Source organism: Panthera onca, chromosome C1 (genome assembly GCF_046562875.1).
Source record: "Panthera onca isolate mPanOnc1 chromosome C1, mPanOnc1 haplotype 2, whole genome shotgun sequence".
NCBI lineage: Eukaryota > Metazoa > Chordata > Mammalia > Carnivora > Felidae > Panthera > Panthera onca.
Genome location: NC_138346.1, coordinates 187,448,603 through 187,463,552, shown reverse-complemented (window position 1 = coordinate 187,463,552; position 14,950 = coordinate 187,448,603). Strand labels below are relative to the sequence as shown.

The following is a 14,950-nucleotide window of genomic DNA, read 5'->3' as shown; positions in this document are numbered from 1 at the left end:
TCAAGGTGGGTTCTGGGGGTCAACCACATTCTGGTTGGATAACATCAAAGGCAGGCTTGGCTCCTGGAGTCATGACCTCAGGCCATCCTGAGCCTCTCACTTTCTTCCCAGCTCTGCCGAAGCCTCCAATTGACCTTGTGGTGACAGAGACAACTGCCACCAGTGTCACCCTCACCTGGGACTCTGGGAACTCAGAGCCCGTGTCCTACTACGGCATCCAGTACCGTGCAGCAGGTGCGGAGGGCCCCTTCCAGGAGGTGGATGGCGTGGCCACCACCCGCTACAGCATTGGTGGCCTCAGCCCTTTCTCAGAATATGCCTTCCGCGTGCTGGCGGTGAACAGCATCGGACGAGGACCACCCAGCGAGGCAGTGCGGGCACGCACAGGGGAGCAGGCGCCCTCCAGCCCCCCGCGCCGTGTGCAGGCACGCATGCTGAGCGCCAGCACCATGCTGGTGCAGTGGGAGCCGCCTGAGGAGCCCAATGGCCTGGTGCGAGGGTACCGCGTCTACTACACTCCCGATTCCCGCCGCCCCCTGAGCGCCTGGCACAAGCACAACACAGACGCCGGGCTCCTCACCACCGTGGGCAGCCTGCTGCCTGGCATCACCTACAGCCTGCGCGTGCTGGCCTTCACTGCCGTGGGTGACGGCCCACCCAGCCCCACCATCCAGGTCAAGACGCAGCAGGGAGGTAAGTGCGGGCAGCGTGCTGGCTGGGTGGCCACAGCAGAGCTGGGGTGGGCAAGGCTGTGGCGAGGCCTCTTCCGTCAGGCCGTGGGCTTGGGGGCCTATATTCCACACACGCGTGGTCACTTGGGATGCAGGACACGGGTGCGAGGGTGTCTTCCCCCGCCCTCGAGGGGATCGGTGAGGTTCACGGCGCCTGGCATGGGGCGTTGCAGTGCCTGCCCAGCCGGCGGACTTCCAGGCGGAGGCAGAGTCGGACACCAGGATCCAGCTCTCGTGGCTGCTGCCCCCGCAGGAACGGATCATCAAGTATGAGCTGGTGTACTGGGCCGTGGAGGATGAAGGCCAGCAGGTGAGTGCCCAGCGGGGACAGGAGAAAGGAGGGGGGCTCCTCCTGATCCCTTAGAGTCTGTGGTGGGCTCACCCAGGCAGGCTTTCTGGATTTTGTGGTTGTACGGACGCAGCCCCCAGGGTTCTCCTTGGGGCTCTGGGGCTCACATGGCTGATAAGGTTCCATAGTCTTTGTTGCCCCTTTGCTGGGGGCAGAGTCTGTCCTTGGGTCTGTCCGTGGGTTTCTTGGGTTCTGTGGCTTACACGGCACTGGCGGAGCCCTAAAGTTCCCCACTGGAGCCACGTGTCCCAGGTGTTCGTGGCCATGTAGTCTGTGCGGTGTCCGTGGCATGGGCTGGGCCGAGTCCCTTATATGGTCCAGGTGGCCATGTGACGTGGAGCCAGCCCTGGAGCCACGGTGGGTCCGCAGGGGTCAGCTGCAGCCCGTGTTGGGGAACAGCCTCTGAGTGACCTTTGAGGTCAGAGCGGTCAGTGAGTGCTCCCTGCTCTTCCAGCACAAGGTGACCTTCGACCCCACCTCCTCCTACACTCTAGAGGACCTGAAGCCTGACACACTGTACCACTTCCAGCTGGCCGCCCGTTCCGAGATGGGGGTGGGCGTCTTCACCCCCACCATTGAGGCCCGCACAGCGCAGTCCAGTAAGTGTCTTCTGAGGCTACTGCCTGCTGTAGCTGGGAGGGACACAGACATACACACCCTTCTCCCTTGACCAGGGGGGTGGTCAGGTCTGCCAGGCCCTGGACTGGACCCTTGTCTGGGCTCCAGGTCTGGACCCCGAGAGAGGGACAGGTAAGTTCCCACTGGTCTGCGTCCGGGCGGTTGCTGCCCGCGCTGCTCCCCACACCCCACCCGCTCCCGCCCCTCCCTCTCCCAGGCCACCCCCCCCACGACCACCCAGGTAAGTTCTGTGTCTGTGACTCATCCTCTTCCCCCCCACCCCCCCTACCCCCGGCCTGTCTGCGCTGGCCACACTGGCTGACTAGGCCATTCCCACTGGTGGGACGGCCACGCTTGCCCAGTCTCAGACACGCCCCCGCTTTGGCAGCTGTCCTCCCTTTCCATGTCCCCACATCTCATCTCCCCCATCACCTACATTCCCTGCCCCGTGCCCCCCACCATGAGAAAGATGTGTGAGCTGTGTCATCACACCGGGCCAACCGCATGTAGGGACACATCTGTGAGCATGAGACTTTGTGACTGAGAGTGTCCACGTGCCTGCCTTAAGACCACGTGACCTTCCACGTGTGGGTCTGTCTGTGAGGCCATTTGTACTACACTTTGTGGCTTTGTGTGTTACCGTGTTCCTGCCTGCGTGTGACTCCGTCTGACCGCCTGACTGTACAGCACCTGCATGTGTGTCCAACGAGTGTCTGGCGTGCCCTGTGATGGAGTGGCCATGAGGGTCTGTGTGATAATGGGGGCCACAGATGTATGGCTGGAGAGGATCATGGCATTGAGGCAGCACAGGTGCTCACCCTAGACACGGCAGCGTCTGTGAGGCGGTCCATGTGACACGGGGCTGTGTGTGAATGTGCCAGTGATGTCGGGCAGCTATGTGGGACCTGGTGTTCATGGATCCATCCTGCGAGCACCTGCTGTGCTCCTGCTGCGCCCGTGCACGGTGCGGGGCTGGCAGTGACCCTGACGTGGCCTCCACCTGGGGGGATCCTGGTCTAGTGGGGCAGATAGATGTTAAACCTGCAGTTACCCAAATGAGCTCTTAATTATGTTTGTGTTAAGTGCTGTGGAAGAGACAGATGATGGGATGGGAGCTTCATCTGGTCTGAAGGGCCAAAGGGGCTTCCTTGGGTGACACAGGCCTTAGGCAGAGGGTCAGCAGGTGCAAAGGCCCTAAAGTGGTGAGTGGTGAGCAGGGGGCCAGTGTGGCTGGAGCAGCCACCAGACCATGGCAGCTGGCTTCAGGTTCAGAGGACGGGTGGGAGGGCTGACTGGCCACTGTGCAAGAGTGCACAGGACAGCCCGGCAGGATGCCTAAGGCCAGGTAGGGGGCTGTGTGGTAGTCTGTGCAAAAGGTGGCAGCTCAGATAAGGTGGTGGTGGATTGGAGAGCTGCCTGGGATGCCAGCTGGCTGGGACTTGGTGATGGATTGGGTTTGGGGTGCTGAGGGAAAGGGAAGTGTCAGGCAGATTCCTTGCTTCTGAGGTATGGACCTGGGAAGAGTGTAGGAAGTGGGACCTAAGCAGGCACCACAGCCCGAGATGCCTTATGCCGTGTCAGTGGTGATGTTGGGCTAGAGGTGGGGGACCCTGAGGAGGATGACCAGAGGTGGCAGGAAATTAAGGAGAGGGGAGCATCTTAGAGGTTGGAAGAAGCAGACCAGATGCTTGACCAGAGCCAGAGGAACACTGGAGTGTCCACTGGGTTGAGGACTGTGAGGACTTTAGCTGGAGGGAGGGACCACTGCAGCTGGAGAGGAGGGTTGTGGTCCTCGGTGTGGGTTTTGTCTTTTAAGATAGGATTTTGAGCATATTTAAGCATTACTAGGAATGAGTCTGTTCAGAAAAGTCAAAAATTTGGGAAAGAGAAGGATTTTGGAAGCTCAGGAGGTTGGGGAAGGGGGCAGAGCATGGATGGGAGAGATCTGCCTTGGACAGGAGGGCGTACCTCTCTCCGTGTGGGAAGCAAGGGCGGCTCAGTGAGATTACAATTGTTGGGTGGGTTTGGTAGCAAGAGATGGAGGGAGCTGCTGGTGGGAGGCTTCGGTCTTCTCTGCAAGGTGGGAGACAGTTGTGTGCTGAGAGCTGAAGGTTAGAGCGTGGAGGAGGTTGAAAGTATGCTGTGTACAGCGGTGAATCAAGCCGGGCAGAGGACAGAGGCCACAGGCAGCATGCAGGCCCGGGTGAGGCCACTGGGGACGTGCTCATAGGATGCCGGCCTTCCAGGGCAGGTGACCTACCTGTCCCAGGGCTGCCTGGAAGAGGGCAGAGGGGTTGGATCCATCCAGGGCTTGGCACAGGCCGGGCAAGAGCATGGGAAGAGAAGTAGGTGAGAGAGTTGAAGGGGAATGTAAGAGCGGTGAGGTGTGGGACCTCCGGGTCTAAGCTCAGTATTGAGGGCGGTAAAGAATGGTAGGTCAATGGGCGGAGGTCCCTGGGGGCGCTGAAGAGCCAGTACAGTGCTGGGGACCTTGAGCAGCTGAGCTGGGGGAGGGGGAAGGTCTGCAAGGGGATGTCGGAGGCCACGGTTTGGGGGATAGGGCCATTCTGAGCCTTGGCAGTATCAAGGGCACGGCCACAGCCGTGCCGGGGAGGAGAAAGCCCTGGAGATGAGGGGCTTGGGGGCTCGGGAGGGGGACTCCCGAAGTCACCCAGGCAAGGGGTGGGAGCAGAACTCTGGACGGTGAGGAAACCATGCTGTGGCACTAGGTTCCTCAGTGGGAACAAGGTCTAGAAACGTCACTGGGAATAAGGGAGGCACAGCCCTGTGTCCTAACTCCAAGGAACTGGTTGAGTGCGAGCACCTCCATAGGGCACACTTTCTCCAAATCAGTCAAGGCCGTTGGCCTCTTTCCCATCTGGCCTCCAGTCTCTGTGGTTGCTTGTGGCTCCGGCACCCTGTCCAAGAAGGCACAGGCCACAGCTACCTTGTGCCAGAAGAGCCACTGGGGCTGCTGGTCCTGACAAGAGCTGTGGGCACAGCAGCTAGAGTTCTCCATATGTGGTTGTGTGTGTGATGGGGGCAAGGGGTCAGGGAGTCCCGGCCCACGCTCATGTGTATCTGGCAGTTGTGTGTGTTTTGTGAGAGAAAGCATATGTGTGGGAGAGACCTTGTGTGTGTGTGAGGTGCTGTTAAAGCCCCATATGTGCGAAAGACACCATATGTGTATGTGGGACACACGGTGTGTGTGTGTGTGTGTGTGTGTGTGTGTGTACACAGGCAGAGCCTGTGGTCCAGAGGGAGCCAGGCTGTCTGGCAACAGCGGTGGCAGCCTGCCTAGGAGGGGCCCTGGGTTAGCCATTCTGTACTCAGGGACTAGCCGGCCTGGGTGAGTTTCCCATCCTCTGTGACTCGTCACTGTGTCCGTGACCCCCACCCTCCATCTGCCTGCTTCCCCCCATTTGTCTTCCCCAGCCCCCTCCGCCCCTCCCCAGAAGGTGACCTGTGTGAGCACGGGCTCCACCACGGTCCGGGTAAGTTGGGTCCCGCCGCCAGCCGACAGCCGCAACGGCGTTATCACCCAGTACTCGGTGGCCTACGAGGCAGTGGACGGCGAGGACCGAGGGCGGCATGTGGTGGAGAGCATCAGTCGCGAGCACTCCAGCTGGGACCTGGTGGGCCTGGAGAAGTGGACGGAGTACCGGGTGTGGGTGCGGGCACACACGGACGTGGGCCCCGGCCCGGAGAGCAGCCCGGTGCTAGTGCGCACGGACGAGGACGGTAGGCGCTGGCACCGAGGGGAGGGGCGGGGGAGGGGAGGCACCCCTCCCAGACACCACCCACCGCGCACCCCAGGGCCTCTGCCTCACACAAGCCGGGAAGGACTCCTCTTCCTGGTGGGGGCTTAATAGCCCAGAGTGGGGAAACAGAGCTTGTGGGATAGCCCATGACCAAATCCCAGCCTTTGCAGCGGTCTCCAAGGCAGCTGGAGCCTTAAAAGGCTAAGATGAAAGAAGCAGTCCCACCTAAGATCTGGGAGGTGGAGACTGGGAAGACTGGTCCAAGAGACGCTCAGAGTAGAACCAGCAAGACTCACTCTTGGCCAGATGTTGGCATGATGTGGGTGCCAGGAGGAGATGGGACAGGTTGTGCCCACCTTAGGATGACCAAAGGCCTGGTGCCTCACCACTGCCCTCCCCACCAAGTGAGATAGCTCTGGGCCCAGGGGGTCGGCAGGGCTTCCTTGTGCTAGGTGAAGGGACCCCTCCTGTGTCCTCAGCAGGGACAGACAGTCTACAAAAACTCTGTGAGGGCCTTTACTGGAGCAGTGGGGTGCAAAGGCAAGGCCCTGGAATGTGCTGTGCCCCCCCCCCCCCCCCCCCGAGCCAAGGTCCGTACCACCAGGCCTGACTTTCTTCTCTTCCCGGTCCCCAGTGCCCAGTGGGCCACCGCGAAAGGTGGAGGTGGAACCGTTGAACTCCACTGCTGTGCGTGTCTCTTGGAAGCTGCCCGTCCCCAGCAAGCAGCATGGCCAGATCCGCGGCTACCAGGTCACCTACGTGCGGCTGGAGAATGGCGAGCCCCGTGGCCCACCCATCATCCAGGATGTCATGCTGGCTGAGGCTCAGGTGTGTCACTGGGAGGCGGTGGGGTGGAAAGGTGGACGAGGCCAGCATGCTCTGCTACCTCTTTGGAGCCCAGGTTTGACCCATCCCCTGCCTGCCCTCGGGACTAAGACACCAAGGTGTCCTGCCGCATTAGGCTTGGGAGGTGCTCAGACCAGAAGGTTAGGGCTGGGTTCCAGGAAACACTCTCTTCCGTCTTGCCTACGCCAGCCCAGGCCCTGCCGGCCCCATCTGCCCCGGTGACTATCCCAGCCTGGCAGCCACCTCTGTGGCTCAGATACCAGCACTAGCAGTGAGGAGCCCTCTCTGCACAGAGCTCGGCTTCCATTGTCACCCCCTGTCCGGGGTTCAGCCCCCTAAGCCCTCCTTTGTGTTTTGCAGAAAGCACATTCACTGTCAGTTAGGCTGGGATTTGAGATTTGCCTTCCCCCCCTCAACAGTGCTGGGCTGGGCAGCCATTCCTCCCACAGCCAGGGCAGGGAGAGCCCTCCTCCTGTCATCTCCCCCAACTCAGCCTTTGGCCATGGCAGAGTTCTGTGAATGGTCCAGCTGGGTGTGGCTCTACACCTGGCCCTCAGGAGGATGGCTTGGCCCCTGGTGTTTACGCTCAAGGTCTGGGCCCGCCAGCCAGCCTCCTGTCTTCCTCTGTGCACTAATGTCCTCCAGGGGATAACAGTTTCACCAGTGAGCTTAGGGTGAGGTCCCTGGGGTATTCTGAGCACTGGTTTGCTGTTCAGGTAAAGAGCCTGGGATACTGGGAGGTTATGTGAATGGCCCAGAGTTTCCCAGGAAATAGGTGGCTGAGCTCGGGTAAGAAACCCAGTCTCTGGACTCTGAACTCCTAGAAAGGGCTGTAATTGTTATGGCGAGTTTCCTCCCAAAAGATTCTGCTGAAGAGTCGTAACATGTGGTGTGGTCTGCTTTCAAGGTCTCCCCATCCAGAATCAGGGTCTTGGGGAGGGGGTTTACAGTGGGCAGCACTGAGGCAGCCCTGGGGGAAGGAGCCCAGATTCCCTTCAGAGCCCACATGCCCTCCCCATCCAGCTTTTCACCCCTACCTGGGCTGGGCCCAGAAGTGCAGGTGCAGACCCCATGTTCTGCCTACTGTACTCAGGGTGGGCTCACCCACACAGACAGATGGGGCCTTCTTGCCTCCGGCTGAGCTTAGCACTCTGAAGCCAAATTCTTCTCTGGCCAGAGGGTGCCCTCTTCCTCCTCTCATCCTGCCCAGTGCTGAGAGAGAACGGGGGTGGAGGAGGCGGACATGTGCACCCGCCTGCATTCCTGGGGCAGGTTGAGGACTCCTCCTGGAGCCTCCACAGACACACCCACCCAGAAACATCCCCGGAATGGGCTCCCTCCAGCCCCTCCCATCCTAGAGGGCCAGCGGCACAGCTGCAGCCAGTGGGGTTCTGGAGCCACCCTTTCAGGTGCCCCCTTCTGGTTCCAAGTGGTTTGAAGGGAGCTGGGCTACAGGAGGAGGGACACTGTCCATCTGGTTTCAAACATATCATGACGGGGGTAAACCCGAGCTCCAGGAAAGCCAACTGAAGATGGAGGGGCCTGGTCCCCAGCCCAGCCACAGGGCCCAGCTGTCCTCCGACCACCCTGTCAGGGACACCACAGCCTGTCCGTCTTCACCCAACATCACCATCTGCTTAGCCCAGGGTCCCCATCAGTTCTGGAAAAACCATGAGGGTCCTGCCCCCCTCGAGTGTGTAGCCAGACCTGTCTCCTTTTATGTGTGTCTCCATGTCGGGTTTGTCTGTTTCTCACTCGATGTTTTTCCTCCCTCTCTGTGTCTCCTCTCACTGCCTGTGCCTGCCTCGCCCTCTTCTCCTCTCTCCTTCCCACTGCTCCCTTCTGTCTTCTCTCCCTCCGTTGTGCTTCATCTGCTTTGTCTCTCCTTCTTTGCCCTCACTCTGCCTCCAACGTGGGAGAGGTGCGTTGTGAAGACCTTCCTGCCCAGACCTGGCTTGGACAGCGAGAGTCTCCCCCCCCACCCCCCCCACCCCCCACCCCCGCTCCGAGACAAGGAACCTAGAGCAGAGGTGGGCCCAGCCATACCTTTGAAAGTGTCCGTGGCCAGTAGGGACCTGTTGATGGCCTCCTGCCATATTCTGTCCCATGCTCCTTGCAAGGCCTTTCCAACAGATTTTCTCAGAACAAGAGGGACCGCAGTCAGTGGACAGAGGTTGGACCAGCACTTTAAGGGTGGTTGGGCCAGAGGACCCTCTGGTTGCTCTAGCCTGAAGATGTCATGGGCCATCTCCCTTTGCTGTGCTGGACACCAGCCAGCCTCAGTCCTCCAGTGTCCCCAGACCACAGAGCAGACATCTCAGTCCCTCCACCTACATGCATCACGGCCTAAAGAACGTACCAAGAAACAGCGACATTGCCAGCCCTGAACCATGCCTTGCTACCATAATAAGATCTCAGGCACCCTCAGGAAGGAATAGGGGTCTGACTGTTCCCCCTGTGCCTATGGGGAAGGGCCTAGACTCCAAGCTTGGCATTCACACTTCCGTCATCTTGCTGGCCAGCCTGCCCCCATCGCCCTACCCCAGTATAGCTCTCGCTATTCCTGGGACACCCTCCTGCCTGGGAAAACTGTATAATCTGTCTCCCAACTGAGAGTGAAAGGAGACGCTGAATAATCATACCATGACAACAGCCGCAGGCCAGGACCTTCGGATACAGTCGCCCTGCTCCCAAAGGAGTGGGTTTCTTCACCCCTTGTCTGGCAGCCTCTCCCTCAAAGCACCTATAGGTGGCGCTCTCTGGTCCCTCCCGTGCCCAGGAGCCCTCCCTCTTCAGTCTGTGTGCTTCCTAGTCTCCCTCCCCTCCTCGGCCCTGGCTTACGGCATGGGCTGGGATCTCCAGATGGGGAGTGGTTTTGGGGTGTTACCCCCATGGGCATTTCAGAGGCCCTTGCCCTCCCTCTGCCCTGCTGGGCCGGGCCCCCTCCAGCAAGAGTCCTTCACATCCTGTCTCCCTTTCTCTCCCTCCCGCGGTCAGTGGCGGCCAGAGGAGTCCGAGGACTATGTAAGTAACAGGTGTGCGAGCGCGGGCGAGACCTGGGTCAGGTTGGGCTCATGGGACACTCCCCTCCCCCGCCTTTCCCCCCAGCCTGAGCCGCCGAGATCCACAGGCCACCAGCCACCTCCAGAGAAAATTGGCGTTTAGACTCAAGCGGCGAGCTGAGCAGCGATTGGCATTTCCTCTAATCCTTACTTCTCGCCTGTCGAGCAGCAATTTCGGGCCAGTGTTTGTGATCGACCAGGGCCTGGCCCCTGCTCTGGCCAGACAGGGATGGAGTTAAATCCGATCCTGATCATTAGGCCTTATTGATCCCTGGAGTGAAAAATCACCTGCTCCTGGGCCCAGGCTGGGAGGGAAACCTGGGGAGCTGGTTCCGGCATTGGTGCGTTCTGGAGCCCCAGCCCTGGGACACCCTCCAGCCGGGGCAGGTGGGTGTCTGCGAGGGGTTGGTGGTGGCTGCGGGGGCCCCACCTACCACTCAGAGCTGGAGGGACACCAGGGTTGGTGGTGACAGCTCTGTTCCCACTGCACGGTGGTCCCCTCCCTTCTTCCCACTCTCCCCGTGTGGCGTGGCTTGGCCTCCTGTGGTGTTTCTCCGCATGTCTGGAAAGGATGCCTTGGCTGGAGATGGGCATGTAGGCAGGGCCTGCCAAGGCTGGGAGACACTGCCCTGGCTGACTTCTTAGGTATCACTGGGGACAATGGGGAAGTACGTTCCCTGGGGTGGGTGTTTCCTGTCCTATTCATCTTCCTTCCCTCATCTTTCTTCCCTTCTCACAACGTATTTGCAAGGCATTCGGTAGTCACAGAGCCCACTCCTACATGTGGCCAGATGGGGTCCTGGCCGGGTCCTGCAGGGCAGCACCTTGGCCCGCTGCACCTTGCTTGTCGGTGTGGGTGTGGGTGTGGGTGTGGGTGTGGGTGTGGTGTGTGCACGCGTGCACTATGGTAGCCCTTTGCCCTCCTACAAGAGAAGCTGTAGGCTGCGTGCATGTGCGTGCCAAGAGTCATGCAAGGTGCCCCGTGCGTGCGGAGCTCTGTGCCCTGTGTGTCATGTGTACACAGACCTCCTGAGGGGTCACTCGCAGCGCAGTGGAGTGGAGGAACAGTGTAGCCCTTTGTTCTAATCTGAAAGGAAGGGTGAGCTGTCTGCTCCAGGCGTGCAGCTCCTGGGACAGGTGGGGTCCTCCTGGGCACACATCCCACCTGCCTGCCCCGCATCCAGCAGAGTCCGGCATCGCCCAGCATCCCACACCCCGGGACCTCTGGCCCTGTGTGCCCCGGAGGCTCCCTGCCGGTGAAGGTCCTCAGGTGGCTGGCACGGGCTGGCCTCCTGGCTCCTCTGTGATGAGACTGGGCCCCTCCTCCTTCTTAGGAAACCACCATCAGCGGCCTGACCCCAGAGACCACCTACTCCATTACTGTCGCCGCCTACACCACCAAGGGGGATGGTGCCCGCAGCAAGCCCAAAATTGTGGCGACGACCGGGGCAGGTGAGTGCGGGGTCGGGGACAGAGCCGAGGGTGGTGCGGCAGGGCGGGCAGCGCCAGAGCCCAGCGCGTGGTTGTTCAGTCCCAGGCCGGCCCACCATGATGGTCAGCGCCACGGCCATGAACACCGCCCTGCTGCAATGGCACCCTCCCAAGGAGCTGCCTGGCGAACTGCTGGGCTACCGACTGCGGTACCGCCGTGCCGACGAGGCAGAGCCCACTATCATGGATTTTGGCAAAGATGACCAGCACTTTACAGTCATCGGCCTGCACAAGGGGGCCACCTACATTTTCTGGCTTGCTGCCAAGAACCGGGCTGGCCCCGGAGAGGAATTCGAGAAGGAGATCACCACTCCTGAGGATGCACCCAGCGGCTTCCCCCAAAACCTGCGTGTGGTAGGGCTGACCACCTCTACCACGGAGCTGACCTGGGACCCCCCAGTGCTGGCGGAGAGGAACGGGCGCATCACCAACTACTCCGTGGTGTACCGTGACATCAACAGCCAGCAGGAGCTACAAAACATCACTGCTGACACCCACCTGGTACTGTCCGGCCTCAAGCCGGATACCACTTATGACATCAAGGTCCGCGCTCGTACCAGCAAAGGCGCCGGCCCACTCAGCCCCAGCATCCAGTCCCGGACCATGCCCGTGGAGCAAGGTGTGTGCCGCGGGCATGTGGCTGCGCCTGGGGAACTCTGGCTGCTCTCCTTGACCCACTGACCTCTGGCGACTGTGATCCACCAGCCTCTGCTGTGTGACCCTCCAATCTCTCATGACCATGACCACTAACCTCTAGCGAACAGGCGCCACATTCTCAGTGTGCGACCCCTGACCTCTGCTCTCCTTGACCTACTGACCTCTGCTGTGTGACTCCAATCTTTCGTGACCTTGACCCACTGATCTCTTGACTGCATCACCATCCTTGGGTGTGGGACACTGATCTCTTGGGGCCATGACCCACTGACTTCTAGTGAGCATGCTCCACCGTGCTCTGGCGTGGGGTCACGTGCTTCTCATGACTGAATCCCACTGACATCTGGTCACTGACCAGCACCTCTGGAGATCCTGACCACGGGTCCTGTGGCATCTGCCCAGCTCAGTCCTCCCTGTGAAGAGGAGTCTGGGCTGAGAGCCGAGCTATGGGATTTGAAGCTGGCTCGGAGTGGGGTACCTGGCCTCCGCAGCCATTCCGGACCCTCAGCCCTGGCCAGCATCTCTTCCTGGCAGGGAACCCTTCGCCCCAGCCCCCGGTTACACAGCCACGGCTGACTCCCCGCCCTTCCTTGTGTTCCACAGTGTTCGCCAAGAACTTCCGTGTGGCGGCTGCTATGAAAACTTCTGTGCTGCTCAGCTGGGAGGTCCCTGATTCCTACAAGTCCACGGTACCCTTCAAGGTGGGTGAGGGCTACGGCCAGCCAAGCCCGGCACACTTGCCGGCCTGCCCCAGGGCGTCACGCCAGTCCCAGGTGTGGGCGTCTGTGGCGCGGTTTCCCGGTCAGGTGGATGCACACTCTGTGCCCTGTAGGCCCACAGTGGGGGGTGGGGGGTGGGGGGGCTCACCCCAGCGCACTGCCTGTCCCTCTCCCCCACAGATTCTGTACAACGGGCAGAGTGTGGAGGTGGACGGGCACTCCATGCGGAAGCTGATCGCAGACCTGCAGCCGAACACGGAGTACTCATTTGTGCTGATGAACCGCGGCAGCAGCGCGGGGGGCCTGCAGCACCTCGTGTCCATCCGCACGGCCCCGGACCTCCTGCCGCACAAGCCACTGCCTGCCTCCGCCTACATAGAGGACGGTCGCTTCACCCTCTCCATGCCCCACGTGCAGGACAGCACCCTCATCAGGTGTGCAGATGAGGCCGTGGGTGGGGGCGGGGCAGGACTGGCGACGGGTGCGTGGGTGACGACAGGCCTGATTCCCGCTCTGCCTGCCTAGGTGGTTCTACATCGTGGTGGTACCCATCGACCGTGTGGGCGGGAGCATGCTGGCCCCGAGATGGAGCACACCCGAGGAGCTAGAGCTGGACGAGGTGCCTGCGATGGGACGGGGCACTGGCAATGACAGCCCCATTGCTCTGCTTGGCTGTGGCCCCAGTTTCTCCCCCAAATTGGACTCACTCTCTGGCTGCTCTGCCTGGAAGCCTGGTCCTCTCTGGGACTCTGAAGCAGCCCCCTGGGAGTTTCCCAGGAAACTGGAAGGCTTGCAGAGACTCCCTAGAGGGATTTGCTGAGGATCCCTCAGGACAGGAAGAAGCAGAGACCCCTGTACGGGTCTAGAAGTTCCTGAGCCCTGTAGACTTGGGGCAGTCCCGAGAGGCTAGAGTAGAGCCCTCGGCATGTTGGGAATCCCTTGTCCTCACAGAGGTGTGGAGCCAGCCCTCTCTGGTTAGAGTGAGGGGCAGGTTACCCAGAGGGCCTCTCCTCACTGGGTTGGCAGGGTAGAGTGGCATTGTGCCCGTGTGTGGCATTATTCCGTGAGGGCAGTGGGCCAGGCCGGGCCCAGGCCTGTTATGTAGACGGTGAGCCTCAGTCTCAGTCCCAGGAGAAGATGTCTGAGGCCACAGGCCCAGGGGCACGTGGTCTGAGGTCCGGCGTGACTCCTGTGCTCTGCTCTGTCAGCTTCTGGAGGCCATCGAGCAGGGGAGTGAGGAACGGCGACGTCGGCGACAGGCAGAGCGGCTGAAGCCGTACGTGGCTGCTCAGGTGGACGTGCTCCCTGAGACCTTCACCCTGGGGGACAAGAAGAGCTACCGGGGCTTCTACAACCGGCCCCTGTCTCCGGACCTGAGCTATCAGTGCTTTGTGCTCGCCTCCCTGAAGGAACCCATGGACCAGGTCTGCCTGAGCCGCCTGGGCTCTCAGTACCCCGAGACTAGACTAGTCTCAAACACCATGAGATCCCAGCCCTAGGGCTGCCCCAGAGACCCCAGACCTGCACTAGGGGATCTCAAAAGACGTCAGCCCCTAGGACCCAGAAGGCCAGACGTAATCTAGCCCTAGGGACTCGGTCAGCTGGCCAGGCTCAGGTCGGCCTGTTTGGCTACAGCCCAGCATAGCCCAGCCCCAGAGCCCTTTCTCCAAGTTTGGTGGGCAGAGGGTGGGGGACCTCACACTGAACTCACCGCCCATGCTGTTCCTCCACTGGGCCACAGAAGCGCTATGCCTCCAGCCCCTACTCCGATGAGATCGTGGTCCAGGTGACACCAGCCCAGCAGCAGGAGGAGCCTGAGATGCTGTGGGTGACAGGCCCCGTCCTGGCAGTCATCCTCATCATCCTCATTGTCATCGCCATCCTCCTGTTCAAGAGGTGAGTGCTGCACCCAGCACCCCAGGAGACAGCCACCTGCCCCTGGACTCTCAGGTCCTTCCCGGCATGGTTCGCGCAGGTACAGGGCAGCCACAGCGGCCTGCACCCGGCCCCTGGGCTCAGTGGGAGCCCACAAGAGCAGAAGCAGTGTGTGTGCACACGCGTGTATGTTAGCCTAGGTGTGACGAGGAGCCACAGCTTCACAGAGGGCTGGTTCACCTGCATCCCTGGGCACGTGTGTCCATCTGTCTCTCTGTTTCGGTGGGTGTGAACATGTCTGTCTTTAAGCTTCAGGACACCGCCCTCTCCTGGTCTCCTACCTTCAGCACTTCCTCTGACGCCATTCCTAGATGACTCCCCAGCCTGGCTCTCCCGCTTAGGCCTAGAGAGGTCCAGGCCCAGCTGCGGGCCCATGTACCCACAGACATTCATTTGGCACACATTTATTGAACACCTGCTGTAACCACGGCATCCCCAGTAGTCCCAGACTCAGCGTGTCTTGAACCTTCCCCTTAACCTTCTTCCCCTGCAGTCCCTACCACGAGGGACTAGTTGGCAGTCAGAAACCTGGGGGCCAGCCTCAGCCCTCCTCTTCCCTCACTCCACCTGGTCTCCCGGGAGTTCTGTCCTAAAGATGGCTACATCTCCTCCTCCACTCCCAGTAGGCTCCTCACAAGACGGTGCATGTCCAGGCACAGCTGGGGACCTGGTAAACGGTGTTCCTCAGTGCTCTCTCTCAGCTAGTAGTAGCCACCTGCTCTTAGAGCCTCCCCTCCTACCCATCCCCCTGCCAACCTGAAAGGTACTTCCAAAGCTTCGTCAC

General features: G+C 60.8%; 1 protein-coding gene across 13 annotated transcripts in view; it reads left to right on the top strand.

Moving 5' to 3' along the window:
- The window catches only part of PTPRF (protein tyrosine phosphatase receptor type F), an 86,708-nt gene that overhangs the window by 57,151 nt on the left and 14,607 nt on the right, over positions 1 to 14,950 (top strand). For 5 of the 13 annotated variants that reach the window (XM_060623812.3, XM_060623813.3, XM_060623811.3 and 2 more), the window contains 13 exons: positions 112 to 693; positions 905 to 1,041; positions 1,535 to 1,679; positions 5,134 to 5,439; positions 6,094 to 6,287; positions 9,303 to 9,329; positions 10,702 to 10,819; positions 10,899 to 11,477; positions 12,116 to 12,213; positions 12,412 to 12,665; positions 12,757 to 12,850; positions 13,440 to 13,655; positions 13,973 to 14,127. In XM_060623812.3, the coding sequence (XP_060479795.2) occupies positions 112 to 693; positions 905 to 1,041; positions 1,535 to 1,679; positions 5,134 to 5,439; positions 6,094 to 6,287; positions 9,303 to 9,329; positions 10,702 to 10,819; positions 10,899 to 11,477; positions 12,116 to 12,213; positions 12,412 to 12,665; positions 12,757 to 12,850; positions 13,440 to 13,655; positions 13,973 to 14,127 (2,905 nt within the window). The remainder of the gene's footprint in view (positions 1 to 111; positions 694 to 904; positions 1,042 to 1,534; positions 1,680 to 5,133; positions 5,440 to 6,093; positions 6,288 to 9,302; positions 9,330 to 10,701; positions 10,820 to 10,898; positions 11,478 to 12,115; positions 12,214 to 12,411; positions 12,666 to 12,756; positions 12,851 to 13,439; positions 13,656 to 13,972; positions 14,128 to 14,950) is intronic. The other 8 variants (XM_060623814.3, XM_060623818.3, XM_060623817.3 and 5 more) reach the window with 5 other exon arrangements.